The sequence below is a fragment of the Danio rerio genome, chromosome 18, assembly GCF_049306965.1.
Source record: "Danio rerio strain Tuebingen ecotype United States chromosome 18, GRCz12tu, whole genome shotgun sequence".
NCBI classification, from domain to species: domain Eukaryota; kingdom Metazoa; phylum Chordata; class Actinopteri; order Cypriniformes; family Danionidae; genus Danio; species Danio rerio.
In genome coordinates, this window is record NC_133193.1 from 44,503,867 (window position 1) to 44,526,412 (window position 22,546).

General features: G+C 35.3%; 1 protein-coding gene across 1 annotated transcript in view; it reads left to right on the plus strand.

The window, feature by feature from the left end:
• The window catches only part of baz1b (bromodomain adjacent to zinc finger domain, 1B), a 33,283-nt gene that overhangs the window by 6,175 nt on the left and 4,562 nt on the right, over nt 1–22,546 (plus strand). Inside the window, 14 exon segments of the mRNA NM_001347672.1 lie at nt 4,450–4,594; nt 4,852–5,044; nt 5,149–5,468; nt 5,542–5,721; nt 6,718–8,236; nt 13,149–13,448; nt 15,983–16,103; nt 16,356–16,454; nt 16,614–16,800; nt 16,923–17,108; nt 18,690–18,837; nt 19,585–19,732; nt 19,910–20,016; nt 21,317–21,495. Of these exon segments, the coding sequence (NP_001334601.1) occupies nt 4,450–4,594; nt 4,852–5,044; nt 5,149–5,468; nt 5,542–5,721; nt 6,718–8,236; nt 13,149–13,448; nt 15,983–16,103; nt 16,356–16,454; nt 16,614–16,800; nt 16,923–17,108; nt 18,690–18,837; nt 19,585–19,732; nt 19,910–20,016; nt 21,317–21,495 (3,832 nt within the window).

Sequence of the window (22,546 nt, forward strand, 5' to 3'; positions counted from 1 at the left end):
TGCAAAACAATTTGGGGAAGTGCATCTAATTGCTATTTTTATATTTTGTAAATATAATTTAGCTATTATTTAACTAAGTTACAAAAATCTATAAAGAATTTCAAATATTGAACTTTACTGATATAAAGGGTCATTTATGCAGTCATTATTCAGGCATTTTTTGTGATTTAACCACCTTCTCGATGCTGACATGTATTGTAATTTAACATTTTGCTATTGCCATTAGAGACTTTTGTTAGGTTATTATTTACTGTTTACTTTAAGGCGAATGAAGTCCAATTCAAAATATTACTTATTTAAATTTTTAGTTTGCAGTAGTTTTGATTATTATTATCAATTGTTTCCAGTAGTTTTTGATATTATTATTATTATTATTATTATTATTTTAATTATTATTGGTTTCCATTTTATCATTATTGTATTATAATATTACTATGTGTTTACAGCAGTTTCTAATATATTGTTATTAATATTATTGTTTCCCTTTTAATATTATTATTATTATTATTAATAATATTTATCTGCTGTAGTTTTTGATATTGGTTTCCTTTTTTATTTGTTTCCCTTTATTTTGTTTCTAGTAGTTTTTAATATTATTATTATTATTATTTGTTTCCCTTTTATTATTATTATTGTTTACAGTAGTTTTTAATATTATTGTTTCCATTTTATTTCTATTGTCATTATAAATATTTGTTTACAGTAGTTTTTGATATTAGTTTCCTTTTTATTGTGTATTTAATATTATTATTTGTTTCCCATTGTTATTATTTTGTTTCCTGTAGTTTTTTATATTATTATTATTATTATTATTAATATTTACTATTTTTATGTTTTTCTTTCATTATTATTATAATTATTATTTGTTTCCTATTGTTATTATTATTTTGTTTCTTGTAGTTTTTGATATTATTATTATTTACTATTTTTGTTTTTCTTTCATTTTTATAATAATAATAATTATTATTTGTTTCCCATTGTTATTATTATTATTTTGTTTCCTGTAGTTTTTAATATTGTTATTATTATTATTGTTATTATTATTACTATTTTTATTTGTTTCCCTTTTATTATTAATATTATTATTTTATTTCCAGTAGTTTTTAATATTCTTCTTATTATTTGTTTCCCTTTTATTATTATAATTATTTGTATTATTTTGCTATTTTTATTGCTTGTATTACCTTGTATTTCTGTTCCATAAAATCAACTCAATATATTACAGTGATCATAATAGTGTCTATTTTATTCTGAAGTACAACACTGGTTCACGGTCATGAAATACCTGCCATTATTAAAACTAATGTGCATGCCATAATATTTTGCGGAAATTGTCATGTGAGAATTGGTTACAAAAAAAACAAGCAGTTTGAACTGATTCATAGAATTGTATCATGCCCACTTCTAACACGTTTGTATGAGCAACTCATCTGCTGTGACCTGCAGTGAAGGTCAAGGAGACGCTTTGTGACCTCTCAACTGATGTGCAAACGGCTTTCCATGTGGGTGTGAGGGACAGAGAAAACAGTTGAGCTTGTAAGCTGCTTATGTAACTGGGCACATGTACACTCGGAGATGTGTTTGCAGTACAGGCCATATAGAGGGTCACAGTGTTTTTGAAGCTATTTTTACAGTTCATTCTTCACCCCTGTGTTTCTCATCTCCCTCTGCTGGGCATGAAGAGAAACAAATTGTTTTGTTTTTAGTAGAGCTGTGGTCCGTTCTTCATACCTCGCTTAAATTATCTAAAATGATTTGGCAGATCCTGAATATTTTAATCTTGATAACTGATCTCTGATTAATTTGGTTCTTTAAACAATTTTGCATATCAGATTAAAATGTCTGGATGAACTGATCTGAGATCACTGTGTGTTGTGAAGGACAGATCTATCAATCCTCAATCATGATCAGCAATGTAACGACTGGCTGACGGCACAGCAGCGTAATGACATCATCTGATTAATATTCAATAATCCATGTGAACAAAATTACATAACGTTCATATTATTTAATTTTCCCCGCCTAGAGCAAATGCATGACTGCCATCTTCTGCATGTGACAGTCTTACTAGCCAATTGAGTGAGCCCACTTCCTTCTGCCCAATCAGAATTATACAACTGATATATGCGGAACGCCCACAACAAAAACAAAACAAACAGGAAAGTGTGGACAAGTGGGGAGATAATGTTGAATTATTATTAAAGAAAAGCAGCATTGGTTATATGGAAATATTTTGGTTTCGAAGTCACAGACACCGAACAAAAACAGGACATTTTTAAGACCTCTCGCAGAATTGTTGCCACGACTTAGAGATTATTGAGCTGAAGTTTGCCTACAAAATTAAATTGTGTATCAAATCACAATATCTCAAAAAATTGCAATTAGATATTTTCCCCAAATCGCACAGCCCTACTACAACAATTTATTTACTTTTATTTTTGGAGCAGATTTCCTTTTATTATAGTAGGCCTGTTATCAGTTTCTTAATAAATGGCTATTTAAGTTATTTTGCATCAAAAAAAGCATTTAGATATTAGTAAAGGTCAAAACTATTGCTTTAAAAAAAAAACACGATAATATTGATTATGGTTATGATCATACACAAATTGTACTAACGTACCTTAAAATAGTACGCTTCTGTATCTAAAAAGTTCAGAAAGGTTCTTATTGAACCTCTTGGTGAGCTAATTGAGTAGTCTTCATACGAAGAACGGACCTCCGAATAACATAAAATGTGACAGCAGAAACTTTGAAGTCAATAGCAGATAAACCTTTTATTTTTACTTTTAGGAATTTTTTAGTTTTAGTTTAGATATTTGTGGCTAGGTATTTGTGGTTTTTAGTCCTTTTTTTATTTGACAGGGACAACGCTTCAAAATTAAAAGTAAAAAAACTGAACAAATACAGAACAAAATACCTTTTTTATGTTCAAGTAGATTTTTCTTCTGTTTATTTAAAATAATGAAAATGAGTATTTCTGATCAATTAATAAGGTTAATGTTAGCAACTGAAAAGCTAAAATGTATATATTAACATTTAACAGTTACTGTAATATAATTGTATGTCAATTAAATTTTATTTGTAGTTAGATAAATAATTTTCATGTAAAATGTTTCATATATATATATATATATATATATATATATTTTTTTTTTTTTTTCATTTGAATAATATTGTATTTCTTTTTAAAATAAAATACAAAATAAGAATTATTTAATTATAGACCCTTTTCACATTTCCAGGTTTCTTAGTAGTGGAAGACAACATAGTTAGGTAAACTTAGAGCGCAGAGAATGGGAGAGTACAACAAATACTTTTTTTTCCTTTTTTTTTTACAACCCTATTTGCTGAAATAATAAAAGAAAAACTCCACGATGGTGTTATCAAGACTTTCAGAAAAAAGAAAAAAATAGTGTGAGACTGATAACCACAGCCAGAGAAAGAGAATAACGTAAATTTTACTCTAAGCCCCATAAATGCTGCATAAAACACCTCGCATAAGCAGGTATTTTTGTAATTTGATGCAAAGAGATGATATAATACATTCATAAATGCATGTTTTTTTAAAAATCTAAATATTAAAAACTTTAAAGAATTTAAGACTATGATGACCGTTAAATACATTTGTAAACATTGACATTTGTAAACATTCTGCAGTGTCTTAAAGTATTCAAAGTTGATAAATCAATTTAGAGAAATACAAGGCCCTATGCATAAAAAATGGCAGATGTTATTGTACAAGGTATTTAATTTAATATCATGTTTTGATTATAGTTTGTGAACTAGATAAAATCCTGATAAATTTGGCATCTTTACTGTGTTACCCAAGACAACACCGTTATTTCAACAGTTCTGTTGGCACCTCCTGCTGGATTAGCATTTTTATTCAGTATATCAATGATTGAGTTTAGGATTTGTTTCCTATAATTAGTATTTAGTAAATATATTGTAGGTTAATGTCGCCAATGTTCCTGCTTGAAACCTAAAGTGCGTATGCGGTCTTAATGTAGGTATTATGCGCTCTTAAAAGATATTAATTTTCGCATCTAATCCCTTCAAATACCCTGGTAAAGGTTTAGGTTATTTGTAAAGATAAAGGATTACTGTTTATAGCATGTTCCACAGTAATATAGTACACAATTCTAAGTTCCCTAACAGTTGTTTTTCGAGAGGTTAGAGTTTCTGGCTATACATGAAGTAATGACAATTTCTCAATTAAAAAGGTCTAATGCATATGAAATGGCTCCTAAGAGTTTGTTCATGCCTCCAGAAACAGACAAAAACATCATGATTGCCTGCAATTCCATCCATGTTTTCTTCATCTTGAAAATCATTTGTGTTCATAACAGAAGAAACAGATGTGTTCATAACGTTTGAAAGTCAAAGTAAGTGAATGACTTGCTTATGTTGTCGAATACTGAATGGTTTCTCCCTCCTTTTTTCCGGCAGGCTTCAGGAGGAGTATCCAGTGTGGTTTGAGAAGCCTGTTCTGGAGATTGTGCATCATAACACAGTACCTCTAGATAAGCTAGTGGATCAGGTCTGGGTGGAGATTCTCACGAAGTATGCTGTGGGCGAGAAGTGTGACTTAATGGTATGAACTTGGATTTTTGTCTATTGGAATGTACACATTTAAATTAAAATTGGTTTACTTGGTGAATTCGAAGACAACTCTAACTAAATATATATATATATATATTTTTCTTACGGGTTTTATGTACTCAAGCTTAATTCTAGTGTTGTTAGAATTAGTTGTAACAATGTATGTTAATAAAAAATTGCTTTATCATGTAGTTGTGTCAAACAAAATAAACTTCTTTGTGATCATATTTTACTTTACTGTACTTTAAGGTTGGCAATGATAAAACTTTGAGTGTGGAAGTGGTAAAGATTCATCCGCTGGAAAATCCTCCTGAAGAAAATGCTGAAAAAAAGATGGAAGGAGCTTGTGACTCTCCATCCAGCGATAAAGAGAACGCCAGTCAGGAGAACCTAAAGAAGGAGCCACAGTCCAAAGAGGAGGAGAGCAGGAGAGAAAGTCTCTGTGAGTCTTTCAGTCAAAATATGAGTGAAATCCTAGCGGTTTCAATTAAATGAAGAATTTAATGGTAATACTTTTTTTCTTTGTAAATGTATATATTTTTGTAGCTGATAGGGCCCGCCGCTCACCGAGGAAACTCCCGACCACTATGAAAGAGGAGAAGAAGAAATGGGTCATGCCGAAATTTCTGCCACATAAGTATGATGTCAAACTTGTCAACGAGGACAAAGTGATCAGTGATGTTCCTGCAGACAACCTGTACAGAACAGAGCGGCCTCCCAACAAAGAAATCATGCGCTACTTCATCCGACACTACGCACTGAGGCTGGGCTCAGGAGAGAGCGCCCCCTGGGTGGTGGAGGATGAGTTGGTGAAGAAGTTCAGCCTGCCGAGCAAATTCAGTGACTTTTTACTGGATCCTCACAAGGTGAGATGGTTTAAGAGGAATTAAAATATTTTTCACAGTACATTATATTGTATTATAATTTATGTTTGTTTAGTTTTTGGCGGAAAATCCATCCACTAAGAGGAAAAGCTTGAGTTCGCCGGAAGGAAAACCCAGGAAGAGGCTGAAGACTGTGGAGACAGGAACAGGCGGCGAGGGAGCAAAAGGGGACAAGAAGAAAAACAAAGACTCTCAGAACATACCTCTCAGCCCAACCATCTGGAGTCACATGCAGGTATGTTTCACCATGATGCAGCAAAAAGAATCATGCAAGTGCATGACAAAAGTCTCATAAAATGCTCATGTCAGTGTGTTTTCGTAAGACGTCCACATTCTGGTTTAAATGCTACTGATTAAGTGATCATGGCATTAAACACTAGAACTACCGAGGTACTCATTTTAACTTTTTTAGTTTTTACATTTTTATAATTTAATTGCTTTGTCAAAATAAAACCCACAAATCTACGATACCCTGCCCTTTCCTAAATATGTATTTCTGTCTAATGTATTAATTTAATATTTTTTTTAAAACACTATAGAACTGAGTATTTCTACCTTGAACTACGATGGTAGTGAAAGTTATCGCATTTCCCAATGAACTTACTTTTTCATGTAGCTTTAAATATGCATATCTGTTGCCTCAGAACTTCATGCTAACATAAATCTAACTTCAAAACAGCGTATTTATTGCTGCAAAAAGGTCTTCTACCCTGCTTGTGAAAATAAAAGCATGGTGCAGACATTCGCGGGTGGTCAAGTAGCCTAACTACACATGCATAAGCTGGCCGTATTGGCACTGTATTACAAAAAGATCTTATTTTTAAAGTAATTACTTCATTAAATATGACAGACATTCAAACCTTATTTTAATCTCTCAATAGAAGTGTTAAATGTAAATATGGCGACTATATGACATCTTGTATGAGAACAATTAGAATGATTTCTGTGGTAATTCTAGTAATTATAGAATTCTGGTAGTTCCAGTGTTAATTAGGGATTAAGAGCCAAGTATTGCTCTCATCTGTGAGTATATAGTATCAAACTTGTTCTGAAAAAAGTGGTATTGGTTTTCACGACTTTAAGTATAACTTAAATATATATAATCCTAAATTCAATTGACTAGGTTGGCATTGTATGTATCATATATTTGTCCGAGAGATGATTTGTAGATGACAGTACATCTTTTATTTAACCAGACTGGCCATTTAATTTTTTTGTTTCTTTAATTTAGGTGAAGAAAGTTAACGGATCACCTTTAAAAATGAAAAACTCAGGTACATCTAAGAAATCGGACGAGGAAAACGTCCTCGGCACTCCAAAATCTAGTAAGAAGCAGGGAGATAAAAAGTCCTCTGACCCCAAAAGAAGACGCAAAAGTGGACTCAACAAGACTCCCAATAGTCAGAGGCTCTCTAAAAAGGAGGATAAAAGTCTCGGAGGCGCCAAGAAACCCAGAATGAAGCAGATGACCCTTTTGGATCTTGCTAAAAGCCCAGCTGCTGCAGGGAGCCCAAAAAAGCAAAGGCGAAGCTCAACTACTGGCTCAACTAAGCTGGGCAAACCTTTTCCGCCCATGGCCTTACATCTCCTTCGGTTTTACAAAGAGAATAAAGGCAAAGAAGACAAGAAGACCACTCTCTCCTCGCTGTTGTCTAAAGCAGCGAAAGCGCTGTCCCCAGAAGATCGCTCACGACTTCCTGAGGAGCTGAAAGAGCTGGTGCAGAAGCGCTGGGAACTTCTTGAGCAGAAACGCCGATGGGCCCTCATGAGCGAGGAGGAAAAACAGAGCGTGCTGAAGCAGAAACGTCAGGAGGTCAAGCAGAAGCTGCGTGAGAAAGCTAAAGAGCGGAGAGAGAAGGAGATGCAGGTGAGGCGAGAGATGTCTCGACGGTATGAAGACCAGGAGCTTGAAGGCAAGAACTTACCAGCTTTCCGTCTTTTTGACATGCCAGAGGGCCTTCCCAACACCATCTTTGGAGACGTAGCCATGGTAGTGGAGTTCCTTCATTGCTACTCCGGCCTGCTGATGCCTGACGACCAGTATCCCATCACCTCCATTGCGCTCTTGGAGGCTCTCGCTGGAGAAAAGGCTGGATTCCTCTACTTGAACCGTGTGTTAGTGGTTTTACTGCAAACACTTCTGCAAGATGAGCTGGCAGAAGGTTACAGTGAGCTAGACATGCCGCTCTCTGAGATTCCTCTCACCATGCACTCCGTATCAGAGCTGGTGCGCTTGTGTTTGCGTCCATCAGATGCACATGAGGAAGAAAGTGCCCGTGGCTCTGATGATTGGCAGTCTGGCGCGGACTTTGATGACATGGTGAGCAGTGAGTTCTTGGAGAAGCTGGAGACGGCAGAGGTGTTCGAACTGGACCCCCAGGAGAAGGTCAGTCTGCTGTTGGCTCTGTGTCATCGTATCCTCATGACCTATTCGGTGGAGGATCACGTGGAGGCGGTGCATCAGAAATCGGCTGAAATGTGGAAAGAGCGGGTCGCCACGCTCAAAGAAGCCAACGATCGCAAAAGAGCAGAGAAGCAGAAACGCAAAGAGCAGATGGAGACCAAAACTGATGGTGATGTTCTTATAAAGGCAGAGAAGAAGAAAGAATCCACCGTGAAGAAAGAGACGCCTAAGGTTCTCCCCAAAGAGGAGCCAGAGCCTGAAGACATGATCAGCACAGTGAAAAGTAGACGCTTGATGTCCATTCAGGCTAAGAAAGAAAAAGAAGAGCAGGAACGACTGAATAAAGGTGAGAGAGAATTATTTGCTTCGTTATTTATTTTTGAATCTTAGAAATTGGGTTTAAAAGAGCAAACCTGTTTCCACTGAGGGTTCAGTTTAGTACAAAATGATTCCGTACCGTTTACCCTGGTCAGGCTTGCGTTTACACTGCCACTTACGGCCGATTATACATTACGCGCTTTTTCTTTTCTTTTTTTTTTGTATGAATTACTAACGCTCGCAAGTGTTTTTGCGCTGCCTATGCGCACCTCTCAGTTTAACCACATGCTGCGTTTTTGCCATTACTTGCTGTGCTCCTGTAGCTTAAAAAAGTCCGCTCTGAGCGGAAAAGGTGTGTTGCGTCAGTTCCTTTTTTTAATATGTATTTTCCAATTATTTGAAAGCAGAGGCGGGGTTTCTGGTGAGGTGACAGCAGTGTTTTTGTTGTCATGATGACTATGGAGGATTTTAAATATTGAGCAGAGACTGTTAAGATCACTGTTGTAATACATTGAGTCACTAAGCATTGGTCTCATGACGTTTTTCTACAGGCGGAAAACCCAAATTAATTCCAGACACATTAAATATTGTCTGTGTTAGTAAATACAAGGCTATTTATAAAATCCAAGCATAACCTTGTATAAAAACGTTTCTGATGTCTGTTCTAGAGCCTACAGCTAATCAATCTGTCAGATTCCGGAGTGCATTACAGCTCTAAAGAACATTATAAATGATCTTAAAACAAATACATTTATAGTGATGGTTTACAAGTATATAATTTCTCTCACCTGGGAAACAAAGGCCACATAAATGGGTTGTGAGCGCAATTAAGTACACACAGCATGCCATATTATCTGATAATGTATGTGTGAAGCCACATGAAACAACAAAAATACGATGTATATGCCAAGTTCAGCGGCTAATCAACCGGAATCAGTTGTCGTGACTGCAACCAGCAAGACCTAACTGTCTCTCAAGTGGCCCTGCTTTTAATCATGCAGACTTAATAAAAACGAAACGGACGAGTTATAACAAAATTCACCCCCCTCACAGTTTTCATGAAGGGTAATAGTTATATGAATCTAAATCGTTCTTTGTACCAGGCTGTAATCACATTTTTTTCTGCTGTAAAGTTGGCCATTTAAACAGTGGGGTCAATAGAAATTTGCTCTTTTATGAAGCCAGGTCTAGCGGAATTTCTATGAATTGCAGTTTCAGTTACTTTCGTGTTTGCTTATGAGGAAGAGCGGGAGATTGCCACTTGTGTACATCAGAAAGGGTTGATTTAAAAAAAACACAAAAAGTTACCCTCTTAAGTTAATTTTTTTCAAATATTCAAACATGGCAGGTGTGTTGTATTTTTAATATTGTGTAAATGTGTTATTATTGCCGTGTTATGTCTACACTGTGTATTTAAAAATTTAGTTTCCTGTGTTGTCATTCCAACATGGAGGTGACAATTCTTTGTTAACCTATAGCAGCGTTCAGCAGTGAGTCTGGCTAGCTCCACTCTTTTGGTACTGTATTGTTATGCTAGAAAAGGGTACTAGAAAATGGTATGGCACGATTCTGTATTTGGGTAGCTATGAAAGTGAAAATTGACAAATGTGTGTCATACCGGAGGAAACCCTTTTATTACAAAAAAATATATATATTAAAGGGTTAGTTTGGCCAAAAAATATAATTTTTTTTTTTTTTTAGTTTAATATTGTACTATTTACCATGCTATTTTCAGTATTACATATTGATTATCTCAATGTTTTTTTGAGATGTGAATTTTTGAAATGCATTTAGCACAGCTTGTCTGTAAACTACAGCTAACCTCCATCTAAAAGCATGTGCTGGAAGTTTACTGGAATCATCTTTACTGACAAAATGCCTATAAAATTGGCTTTGATTAATGCTCAGACATTTAATTTAGATTCTGATTAATTGCTTGATTGAACAAAGTTTCAAAGAGAACAAAGAGAATAGTGATCGAAGGATCATTGTTTTCTGGGGGCTGTTCCAGAAAGCAGGTTATGTGACATACACGGGTAAGTTTGAGAGTAAGTAGGTGGATAACCTCAACTTTGGTTCCAAAATCGGAGGTAACTTCTGGGTATGTTAAGTAGCCATAGCAACTTACTCTCTGAAGATAACCTGCTCCGGAGCAGGTTATGTTCAGAGTAAGTTGCTATGTTTCAGAGTTTGTCTGTTTCAGAGAGTTTACTGAGCATTGCGTGCTCTTTTGATGAGAATATTTATGGATGTGGACACACAGATACAAGTTTTTTCGTTGTGAGAGGGTTATAAGTGCATAGTTTTTTTCATAACCAAATTCATAATGTTAATGTATTTAACAAACCTTTTTGAAATCAAATGTGACAAACCGCGGGTCTGCGCTTACCATAAAAAACATTCAGTGCAGCTCTTTGTATTCACGTCAGGGCATTTTAGGCAACTGTACAATATGGCAGTAGGACCACCTGTACAGTATGCCTGGCACTGAACTGTTTTTTACACTTTTGTACAGTTCCTTGGTCATACATTACTGCGTATCATTACACAGATGGTTCAGAGCATGGGAATAACGAAGTGGACAGTGCGTCGATAAAGAACAACGGAGCGCACAATGGAGCGAGTTCGAATCTCACTTATAGATCTTGTGTTTTTTCTCTCCTTCTGCACCCTCACATTTTTCTGTATAATATTATAAGTGGCAGCTTTGTCTTTTGTAGGAAAATATATCTTTAATTTAAGATGTAGGACGTCAGTCTTATATATACATTCACGCACACACACCTACATTTTTTAATATAATTTTTTTTTCAGGGTTTCTAAATGCTATTGTATGCATTAATTGCAGCCGATTTTAAAGCTCCATCAGTCACTAAAGAACACTGATAATATAAAATTTGTCCAAAGTATAAGTGTGCAGGTACAACTTAATTTTCTATCCTTAATCTTTTGGTGTTTCAACTATTAAACTCATTACTGCTTCCACTTACCAGCTCATCACACACCCCTCCTCATCACTATATGTTAGGTGTTAGGGTTAGGAGTAATGATTCAAGTGTATAACACAAATATAGTAATATATATATATATATATATATATATATATATATATATATATATATATATATATATATATATATATATATATATATATATATATATATATATAAAGCAAATGTTGCTTAACACAATGTTTATTTTTATTATATTTGTATTATAAAATAGAATCATTACTGGGCACTACATTGTTACTTGCTGGAGGACAAAAGATACCCTTTTCTGCCTTATACGATGACACCATACCTGCAGCCTGACCCAGAGGAAATCTCAGTGACCCAAGCAGACAAAACAGATGGAAGAGTGCTAAAAATATATAATTAGTCAAAAAACTATGTTTAATCAAATAGTTTGGTCTGTTCATTACTTCATTTCCTGAAATAAAATGAATGATTTTGTACACTGCTTTATACACACACCTTTCAACGTGTAACATATTTTTCATATACATTTCTCACCTTAAGTTGATGCTCATGTGACTTTATCTTTGAAGATGAACCTTATACAGCTACTTTAGAATTTAAATATGTAGATAAAAGATTTTGTGATCCAAGAGTAATATTCAAATATGGAAAAGTGCAGAAAATTCTTACACTGCTTGTTAGTTGAGGCAGAAGGAACTTCGTCTGCATGCAAAATAAAAAGAACCTAAAGCTATCTGACAACAATCACTTACAACAGTGACAGAGTGTGTGGTTTAAGTCAAAAACTCAACCACTGAAAAGCCTTTATTATAAGACACAGCAGTTAGACAGGCCTCTTTTTATTAGCTGCATGTCAGAAAGAATATTCTAGAGTGTTAAATAAAGAGCTCCAGTAATTAAATATTACCTTTTATGATAATGTTTCTGTGTTTAATGACTTTGGACAGAGTTCTAGCTCCAGAAAGATTACAATTTCTATAAGCCTTTTTAGTCAACACACATATTGTGGCCTTAAGAAATTAATGGCAAGAAAAATAAATGCATGAATGGTTACACAACATACTCAAAAAGGATGTTAAAGAGTAGTTTAATTTATCATTACAATAAAATGGAGGGTGGCATGTGTAATTTAATGAACTAATAAATTTTCTTATTATTTATTTTTTATTTTCTTATCTATTTCGTATTCTATATTTCTTTCCTTCGTTGAAGCAGATGTGTAATCTCTGTGTTTAAAACCTCCAGCTTCGCCTCTGTAAAGTGCGTTGCCCTTTTTTTTCTCACCGTGACTTTCTATGGTGACTCGTGAATTCGGCGATCTACTGAAAATGCCTTCAGGTGTGTGCCGTGCACGCGCATTAACCCGCGGTTATCTTCAGGAGGTTGATTTAACTAACTCTTGTCACCTGTTTTGGAACCAACATACTCGCGGTAAGCAGGTTTTGGGTAAATCAACCGAGAGTTTAGGTTTTAGCAGATGGTAAGTTAACCCAGCTTTCTGGAATACCCCCCAGAAAAAGTTCCAACAGCATCGGTTTAATTTTTGATAATAACAAATGTATAACACTGATTACAAAAGTAAATTGCATTTAATATACATTTGTCAGCAGGTAAGCAATTATTTTGAATGGTAATATTTCACAATGTTTCAGTTTTACTGTATTTTTTGAGCAAATCCCCATAGCTTTAGTGAGCAAAAGAGAAACTGACATTTTTACGGACTTTTTCATTTTTGGTGCTACGGCTATATAGTAATTTATTCATTTCAAAACATATTTTAAAGAATAATTTCAAAGCTTTAGTGCAAATAACATGATTAGCACAAATGTGAACAATTTAAGTAAAAGTAGTATCTCCAGCCTGTTGTTTTTAGTTTACTTCTTGATGTAACTTTAAGGGTTTTATTAAATGGTATAAAAGATATGAAATGATACTAAAATATATCTTCATATTCTGCAGTGCGTATGGAAAAGGAAGCAGAAGAGGAGCGTATCAGGAGGCAAAAAGCTGCCACTGAGAAAGCCTTCCAGGATGCCGTCACTAAAGCTAAGCTGGTGTTGAGGAGAACGCCGCTGGGTACAGACCGCAATCACAACCGCTACTGGCTGTTCTCTGATGTCGTTCCTGGACTATACATTGAGAAAGGATGGGTTCACGAGAGTATAGACTACTCGTTCACACTTCCTCCTGAAGAGGAGCCAGTGTTGACCGAAGAAGAAGAAGAAGAGGAGGAGGTGAAAAAAGAGGAGGAGACAGAAGGTTAGTCTAATTTTTACTTTTTTCTTTGTTTAGGGGTAAAAAGTTGTAGGAAATACTAGATGCCGCTGTATACAGACAGTGAAAAACCTTTTCAAAATTATGTCCTGTGTTATTCAAACTAGATCGGACCCTCAAATGTTAAACCTTTTATTGTAATGTGTAATATTAGACACATAAACATGTACATTTCCCAGACTAAAGGTTGAATTTTAGTTCTTCGTGGAGTGATGGCTGTAACCCACTGTGGATGCCCTGCACGTAGCTTATACTTATACATTCTGTTTGTGGTTCCCTGACAATATTACATCCGAAACATTAGTAAGTTGTTGGGTTTTCTGTGTTTCTCTGTTCCTCTGTGTTGAATTTTTGCTGTTGTTTTAAGTTTACACCTGTAAGAAGTAGCTCAAACTCAGTTAAGGAGGAAAGAGGCAAAGAGGGAGGAACTAGTGATTATGCAATAATTCTAATCTTAAAGTGAACATCCATTTGGAGCTACTTCATCAAACCCTGACACTTATTAAATGCACAGCAACTGTAGGTCATGCGACTGTGTGAAGGCAATGTCAGACATTGACACAAGCATAAATAAACCTTTACATCTGTTGTACAAGAAACCCAAAAGTTTTTTTTGGATCTTACTGGAAACTTCTACCTAACCAGTTTTGTCAAATACGATTCTTAAAGCGATAGTTCACCCAAAACTGAACATTTACTCATATTCTGTCACAAGTAGGGATGCAACAAGTTATAGATTATAATCAGAGGAATAATCACAGTTTCAGTTATCATGATCATGAGGCATTCATGAATCTCAAAACAATAATAGTTTAGAAAAAATATTGTGGCTCAATAACTAAATACAGTACAAAATAATATTAAAACAAATAATTGTCCATTTCTCTTTGAACTTAAAAATAAGTAAAAAGTTTTGGCATTTAAACATAAGTAATAATTGTACACTGAAAATAAGTGACAGAACAATGGATAGATAAATAAATAAATGCCCGAATAAATGAATGAATATATAAAAAATTTGTTTTATGCTAATCTAACCTACATATTAGCTAAGTATTTCCCTTTTAAAGAGAACAAATGTAGTCAAATTGTTGCTGAGCCTCTGTCTGAAAGGCTCTTTAGATCAACTGGATTATAAACTTGTTTGCTATTTTTGTTTTGCATTTTTTTTCTTCTTGTTGGAGTAGAAATGTGTTTATTCCATACAAAGTATAAAGCTGCTCGGTTGGTTATTGTTGGGTGACTCGCGATGCTCTCACGGCATTCTTTTAACTAGGTGCGCCTGGAAAGATGCATTATGTGAACGGCTCTTAGTTAATAGCCTCAGCCATAGTTAATTCAGTGAGTTTATGGACTAGCCTTGGTGTACGAGCACAGAACTTCAAACTAGCACACAGTTAGCATTACTTTTAGTTGCAGCAGTTTTGTTCCATGCAAAAACGCGGTGCTGAGAAGCTTTACGATTTATTAACAGGGATGAATTAAAGCATGGTTAATAGTGAAATCAATTAATTGTTGCATCCCTAGTCTCAAGTTGTTCTGTGGAGAAAAATGAATTTATTTTTATTACTTTTGGGTTTTTATTTTTTATTAGAAAAATGTTTAGACTAACAACACAACAATCTTTTTTTTTTGTATGATACCATATATTGACCAGGCATACTTCTTTTTAACTGTGTTGCATACTTTTTAGAAGGAACTGAAAAGAGGAAAATAGCAGAATAAGAATAAATGTAGTGCGGGGGCCCTTGTTCCAGACTGGTGTCTAATGAGAAGTCTAGACATGTCAAAAGGAGCATGATGCTTGTAGAAGTTGTGAAATATATTGAAGATGCACTTAATTGTTCAGTTCTGGTATGCAGAGAAGGGTTGCAGAAAAGAGGAAGTATGTCTGGGTGCAACACTCAAAAACTGCAGAATGACTGATGAGGTTACACCAAAACTCCACCTTTAATATCAGTTGTGTAAGTATGCTGGAGTCAGGGAAATGTATGTCATTTGCGAACCTCCTGAATGTATGTCTTGTATTGCATTGGGGTAACGTAGCCCAGAGCTCTGTCATCGAATTATTCATTTGTATCTAACAAATTACTAATATTTTTGGCATTGAAGAAAAGCCTCTCCAGACCTTTTTTTATTGAACACGCATGGAGTTGACCTGATATTCCAACAGTTCCAAAGCTTTGAGTTTCTTTCTTCTGCTGAACACAAAATATTTTGAAGAAAGCTGAAAACCTTTAACCATTGACTTACAGATTAGAAAAAAATTCTATGCAAGTTATTGGGTACAGGGTTCTGGCTTTCTTCAAAACATCAACTTTTGGGTTTAACAAAAGAAAAGAAAGTTTTGAAACAAGGATGAGTACATTATGACTTTTATATTTTTGGTTGTTATCCCTTTAACTTCCATTACTTTCTGTTTCTGTGGGAAAATAAAACCCACTTAAATGTATTTTAACAAAACAATGCTGTACAGCAAAGGCTGCATGTTTGAAAATCGTTGTTCTTTGACTTTTCAGATGGAGAGAAAGAAGATGAGGGCAGTATAATCAGCGCATCTAACGACATTAGCCAGCAGGGGGCGCCATCGCATGAGTCTTCTATCGAGACCACTGTGCCCAAACAAGGCCAAAACCTCTGGTTAGTGTTCTTGCAAATTCCAACCTGTACTGTTGGTGTCTGGGAAATGAGCCTTGTGGTAATTTGTACCTCCAAGCTTAAATTGTTTTGTGCTGTGCATAGTGTGGAGAGAAAAAAACGTCCAAAAAGAAAAATTTCTAAAATGCATGAATGATTATAGATGACTTAGATTGGCTATTGTTTCCAATTTGACTCGTGCTTCTGTGTCTATATTGTGTGGCAGTGCTAAAAAAAAATATTTTTTTATTTCAGGTTCGTGTGTGATACACCAAAAGACTTTGATGAACTATTAGAGAGCCTTCACCCTCAGGGAGTAAGAGAAAGTGAACTCAAAATAAGGTTACAAATCAAGTGAGTACACGCGTGCATGCACACGCATAAATAAACAAAAGTCTATTTTCCCCTGACCTCAAACCTTCATAGTAAACCATTTCTGAATGAATGTTGTCACATTTCAAACTTTTACTTAGTAAAAACTGCTGAAATGAATACGGTTGTCTTTCGTTTTAGTTACCAGGAAATCTTGCATTCCATCCATCTGACGAAAAAAGGAAACCCAGGCCTGAAGACCTGCGACGGACACCAGGAGCTGCTCAAATTCTTGCGCAGTGACATTATCGAGGTGGCTTCTCGTCTGCAGAAAGGTGGCTTGGGATACTTGGAAGACACATCCGAGTTTGAGGAATTTGAGGAGAGGGTGAGAGACACACACATGACTACATGTGGTTGGGTTTGGCACTCAATAGGATGTGTTACTGTCTAGTCAAGGATATCAGCAGCACACTGAACATAATCCTGACATCTCACTTGTTTTTTAAGGTAAAAACGCTGGAGAAGCTGCCGGAATTTGGGGAGTGTGTGATCGCTCTTCAAGAGAGCGTTATCAAGAAGTTTCTGCAGGGCTTCATGGCACCCAAACAGAAGAAGAAAAAGAAGACTGGTGGTGAGGAGAGCACGACGGCTGAGGAGGTGGATGATCAGAAGAAACTGGCTGAAGAGGCCCGGGTGAGTGTTTGTGATGCTGACATAATAAATAAATGACATTGATGACAATGTTAGCAAGGGAATCCACCATCATACAATATTTGTCACAATGTGATATTATTGCTATTTTAAATATGTTACAAAATATGTTCAGGGTTTACACTCAATGCCTAATGTGCAATTCCCTTACAATGACCTACAATGACTAGAAAACCAGGCATCTGTTGTGTTGAGAAGACCCTCCATAATCCAGTGATTCTGCAATTGGTAAATTGATTGCAAAAACAAAAAAACATATGTAAATGTAATTTCTCTATAATTTTTTACATTTTTGTTTTCTGACTCCTGCAGATTTTAGCCAATCCAAGGCACTGTGCGAATTCCGTTTGTGCCATCTGTTTTCTTTTTATATAAGGTGCAAACATGTGAAATCATGAGAATCATGTCGTGCCCCCCCCCCCCCCCCTCCCCCCAAATAAAATCAAGATCACGATTTTTTTCACGATTCTGTAATTGTACAATAAAAGTTAAAATGAGGGGGCTATTATTATTGTTAATTCTCAAACTTATGGTAAAACAACAACAATATTACAGTACAGACCAAAAGTTTGGACACACCTTCTCATTTAAAGAGTTTTCTTTATTTTCATGACTATGAAAATTGTAGATTCACACTGAAGGCATCAAAACTATGAATTAACACATGTGGAATTATATAGATAACAAAAAAATGTGAAACAACTGAAAATGTCATATTCTAGGTTTTTCAAAGTAGCCACCTCTGCCTTAATTACTGCTTTGTACACTCTTGGCATTTCCATTTGATATAAAATAGAATTGGCTAAATTAGCCAATTTATTTTCACATCTGTTGCTCAAGTCTTCAATGTCTCCCTGAAAGAACTTTTCTTTTTTTGCAACAATGTAAAAGTCTCTTCTGACAACTAAAGCCAAGGTCACACTATTTTGAGCTTGAGAAATTTTGTCATAAGGTGCTGTGAAAAGGGGCAGGATAAATCTAAAGGATTAGACAGATAAAACTCCATATTATTTATGTCGTACAGAGAGATCAAGTTTTAATCTTCTGATTGGTCTCATGCTATCACGTCATGCTATTTTGCGGATGCCATGCCATGCTGCACTATACGGTACCACATCTATGATAGCTCAGGGTACCGGATGAGCACTTTCTATATGCGAAGATAATGTCATTTAATATAAAGTGTCCTGGCTGACCAATATCTGCCAGAAATCTGTCAGAAAACATTCAAGCTTAAATTGTGTGCCTTTTTTTTTTTATTTTTAATTTTTTTTTTTTTTTTTTTTTTGCTTGATTTTGCCTTAAATTCAGCAATCGCAGAATCACTCAGTTCTGGAGGGAATTCTTAACAACTCTTTTTCATTATAGATCAAGGAAATTCATCTCTTTAGTCTGTAAATCATGAAATTTAACATTTGGCTTACAACGGGAGCCCTTTATGAGGCAAAAAATGCAGTGTGACCATGGCTTAAATCAATTTAATGTAACATTGCTAGTGGCACTTTTTAAATTTTTTATAGTGTTCACACTAGACTAACCTACTTGTGCATTTTAAATTTCTAGGTAGCAACAGCGGTGGAAAAGTGGAAAACTGCTGTTCGTGAAGCGCAGACTTTCTCTCGCATGCATGTTCTGCTCGGCATGCTGGACGCCTGCATCAAGTGGGATATGTCTGCTGAGAACGCTCGCTGTAAAGTGTGCCGCAGGAAAGGTGAGAATCTTCAAGATTGACCTCAGATGTTGTTGAACAAAGTTATCCAATTTTGTATTAAAATTGTATCCGTAATAATTTTTTAAGTTGGTTGCTTTTAGATTGTAGCTTTATACACCCCCAATGACAAAGCAAATGTCCAGATGTTTTTTAAGCTAAATTAAAGGAGCATTTGTTCAAACTGATTTCAGAACTGTCAGATGTCTTTACAGTTTATTGTGGCGTACAAAACTAGTTTGAAGCATCCAAATGTTTAAATGGTTCCTATTGCCTTGACAGTGGCTTTATTACCTGACCAAGTTTTATAAGGAATGTACACCTCTCATAATATTTAAGATCTTATAGCATTGTTTTTTGCACCATTTCGTTAATTAAATTGTGGAATGGTTTATCAAATCCCAAAAGGCAGCAATTTATAGTAAATTGCTTGATATTAATGATAATGAAAAATCTTTACGGTTTTTATTTTTATTTTAAGTTAGCAAAACCCGGGTCCACCTTACATAACTTCACCAGATGCATTGGGAAACCCTATTATATGTGAAACAAATGACCTTTACTACTCAGACCGCAGGGAGTAGCTGACTTCGCACCTGTAGAGTATGAAATACACAAGGGGCTGATCAAACAGAAAATGTCTTGAGATTTACACGGCACCTGTTGCTGTAATACGAGCGACACGGAGGAAGTACTGCATGGAAGATTTAATATGCAAGTGATCTGATTTATGAATGTATTTCTTTGCAGGAGAGGATGATAAGTTGATTCTGTGTGATGAGTGTAACAAAGCCTTCCACCTGTTCTGTCTGAGACCGGCCTTGTACCGTATACCAGCGGGCGAGTGGCTCTGCCCAGCCTGTCAGCCAACCATTGCCCGACGCAGCTCCAGAGGAAGGTAAGGTCATGTGCACATTGTAAAGTGTGGCTATTCTGTGCCTTTTTTTTTCTTTTTCTCTCTAGGTGTACTAGCTGTTTGTTTAGTTTTAATAAATGTAACTATGCGGCTCTATTCAGCTTTCTGTTTAATCCCTATTATCAAAGTTCTTTAATTTTCACCTCTTTGCATGTGAAGAAACTACAAAGAAGACTCTGAGGAAGAGGAGGATTCAGAGGAAGAAGATGAAGAGGAATCTGAAGAGGAAGACTCAGAAGAAGAACACAGAAATACAGGACACAGCTGTGAGTGCCAACTGAAGATGTTAAGAACAGTCTGTTTCGCTAGGGGTTGGGGGGAAAAAGTATTTTAATGTTATGATTCAGGAGTTGGAATTTTTTATTTATTTATTTTCTTAAAGGTCTTGTGAAATGCTTTCCAATGTGATTTTTAAAATTTTTTTTTTATTATTCGATGTTCGATGTAATCTTAATTGAAACAAAAAGAGAGGGAGGGACATTGAGTAGCTTCAAAAAACAGCTAGTAGCATTTTGTTTTTATCACCGCTCTGCCAGCAAGAGTGGTTACACTTAAGCACATCAAATGAGAATGAGAAGCTTTGCTAACTGACCAACAAAAGATACATTAAAATTAGGATACAAATTTTACCAAACTAAATTTGTTCCAAAAAGATCATTTTCAGACAAAAATAGATGAACAATAAACACAACTGTGCGGGCGGCCATGGTAAATAAAAGCTTAATTAACTCCCCACTGTATTTGTTGTATCAAAAACCTATAATATTTTTGCTACATAATATGTCAATTTTAAAGATTATGTCTTGAGCATCTGATTTTTCCTTAGTGCTAATGTGCTTTAATTTTTTAAAACTCATTCACAGTGAGATTTGGCAAGGGTGTGTTTAATAAGTCAAATATGGCCTTAGACAGTTTAGTTTAGCCTGCATCAAACCTGAGAATATCAGGCTTTGCTAAAAGGCTGGTTATTTTACCAGCAATGAAGGTAAATAGTAGTAGCCTATTACAGATTTCTTAAAACAATCTTAATATTAAAAAAGAAAACGTAAGCTGGACCACAGCAGATCCTATCAATATTGTATAATATAATATCCTATATCAATAAAAGGAATGCTCAAATAATGTAGCCTAGTTTACAGCAAACATCATGTTTTTAGGTAGATTGTGTGTCTGGCATGTATAATAGGCCTATAGGTATGTTAATTTGACTAAAGATATATTATTTGAGTTCATCACCAAAACAATAGAAACTGTATTCTGTAAAAAAATAAATAAATAAAATAGCACAGATTCTGGATCAGTCCAAACTCAGAATTTTTGTATCAGGATTGGATAGGTTTAAAAAATAGTGCATCCCTAGTTTTGGACCTATAGATATCCGTAAGACTAAAATAATGATACAAATATCTCAATATGTTTAGTAGAAATGAGATCAGCTATGTTGTCTATCAAATGTTTTTTAGCATCATGTTTTGCTGAATGGCTTCAAACTTTGTCTAAAAGTATTTGCACCAACTCTAGTTTTTACTGTGTTCAACTCTAGTTTTTACTGTGTCTTTATTACAGTGAGATCAAGGAAAAAGGTCAAGACATCTTCGAAGTCCAAAATGCAGAAGAAACCTGCCAAACCTGCTTCTAGATCAGCTTCTAAAACAGATACTAACCCTTCCAAAACTTCTCCCAAATCTTCTGCCAAACCTAAATCACGAGCTGCACCAAGCAGCCCTGTTGACATCGATGAACTGGTGAGTGAAGCGAGGTGTGCAGAACTGAACTGTATGTACTACATCAGGATAATTTATTAATGCTTTAAAAAAAGATTAGCTGAATCATTAAAAAGTACTGGTAAAAGAACCAGTTAAGGATTATTCAATGTGTTAAGGCATAAAATGTTAATGACTGTCCGAACATCATGTACACTACCTGACAAAAGTTTTGCCTATCCAAGTATTAGGAACAACAAATAATAACTTGACTTCTAGATGATCATTTAGTATCAGAAGTGGCTAATATGAAAGGCCTCTAGGTTGTGCTTATTTTATCAAAATCAAATGATTATGCCTTAATAAAAAATAAAAAAACATTTAATTGCATAATTAGGACAGTAAGGTCTGACTTTGCTTAAAGAAAAGTCTTGTCACCTAACAGAAATTATGTACAGTATAGAATATAAAGTCATGGTGCAGTGAGAAAATGATTAATATTGTGTATGACTCCCATGAGCTTGGAGGACTGCGTCCATGTATCTCTGCAATGCCTCAAATAGCTTAATAATAAAGTCATCTGGAATGGCAAAGAAAGTTTTCTTGCAGGACTCCCAGCGTTCATTAAGATTCTTTGGATTCATCTTGAATGCCTTCTTCATCTTACCCCAGACATGCTCAATAATGTTTATGTCTGGTGACTGGGCTGGCCAATCCTGAAGCACCTTGACCGTCTTTGCTATCCGGCTAAAGAATTTGCCCTCTCCTGTGGTTTGTAATGTAATGGGCTGCACAAATGCCTCAGCCTGTTGATGTTGTCACTCACTCTGCAGATCTCTCGCATGCCCCCATACTGAATGTAACGCCAAATCATGATTTTTCCTTACCAATCTTGTGAGAATCTTGGGTCCATGCAGGTTCCAATAGGTCTTTTGCAGTATTTGTGATTGTTATGCAGTTCAGCAGATGATTCATCAAAAAAATCTACCTTCTGCCATTTTTCCAAATGATCAACTAGTAAGTCAAGTTATTATTTTTTGCTCTTACAACTGGGATCGAGGACAAGACTCAGGCAGTGTATGTTTTAGTGAAT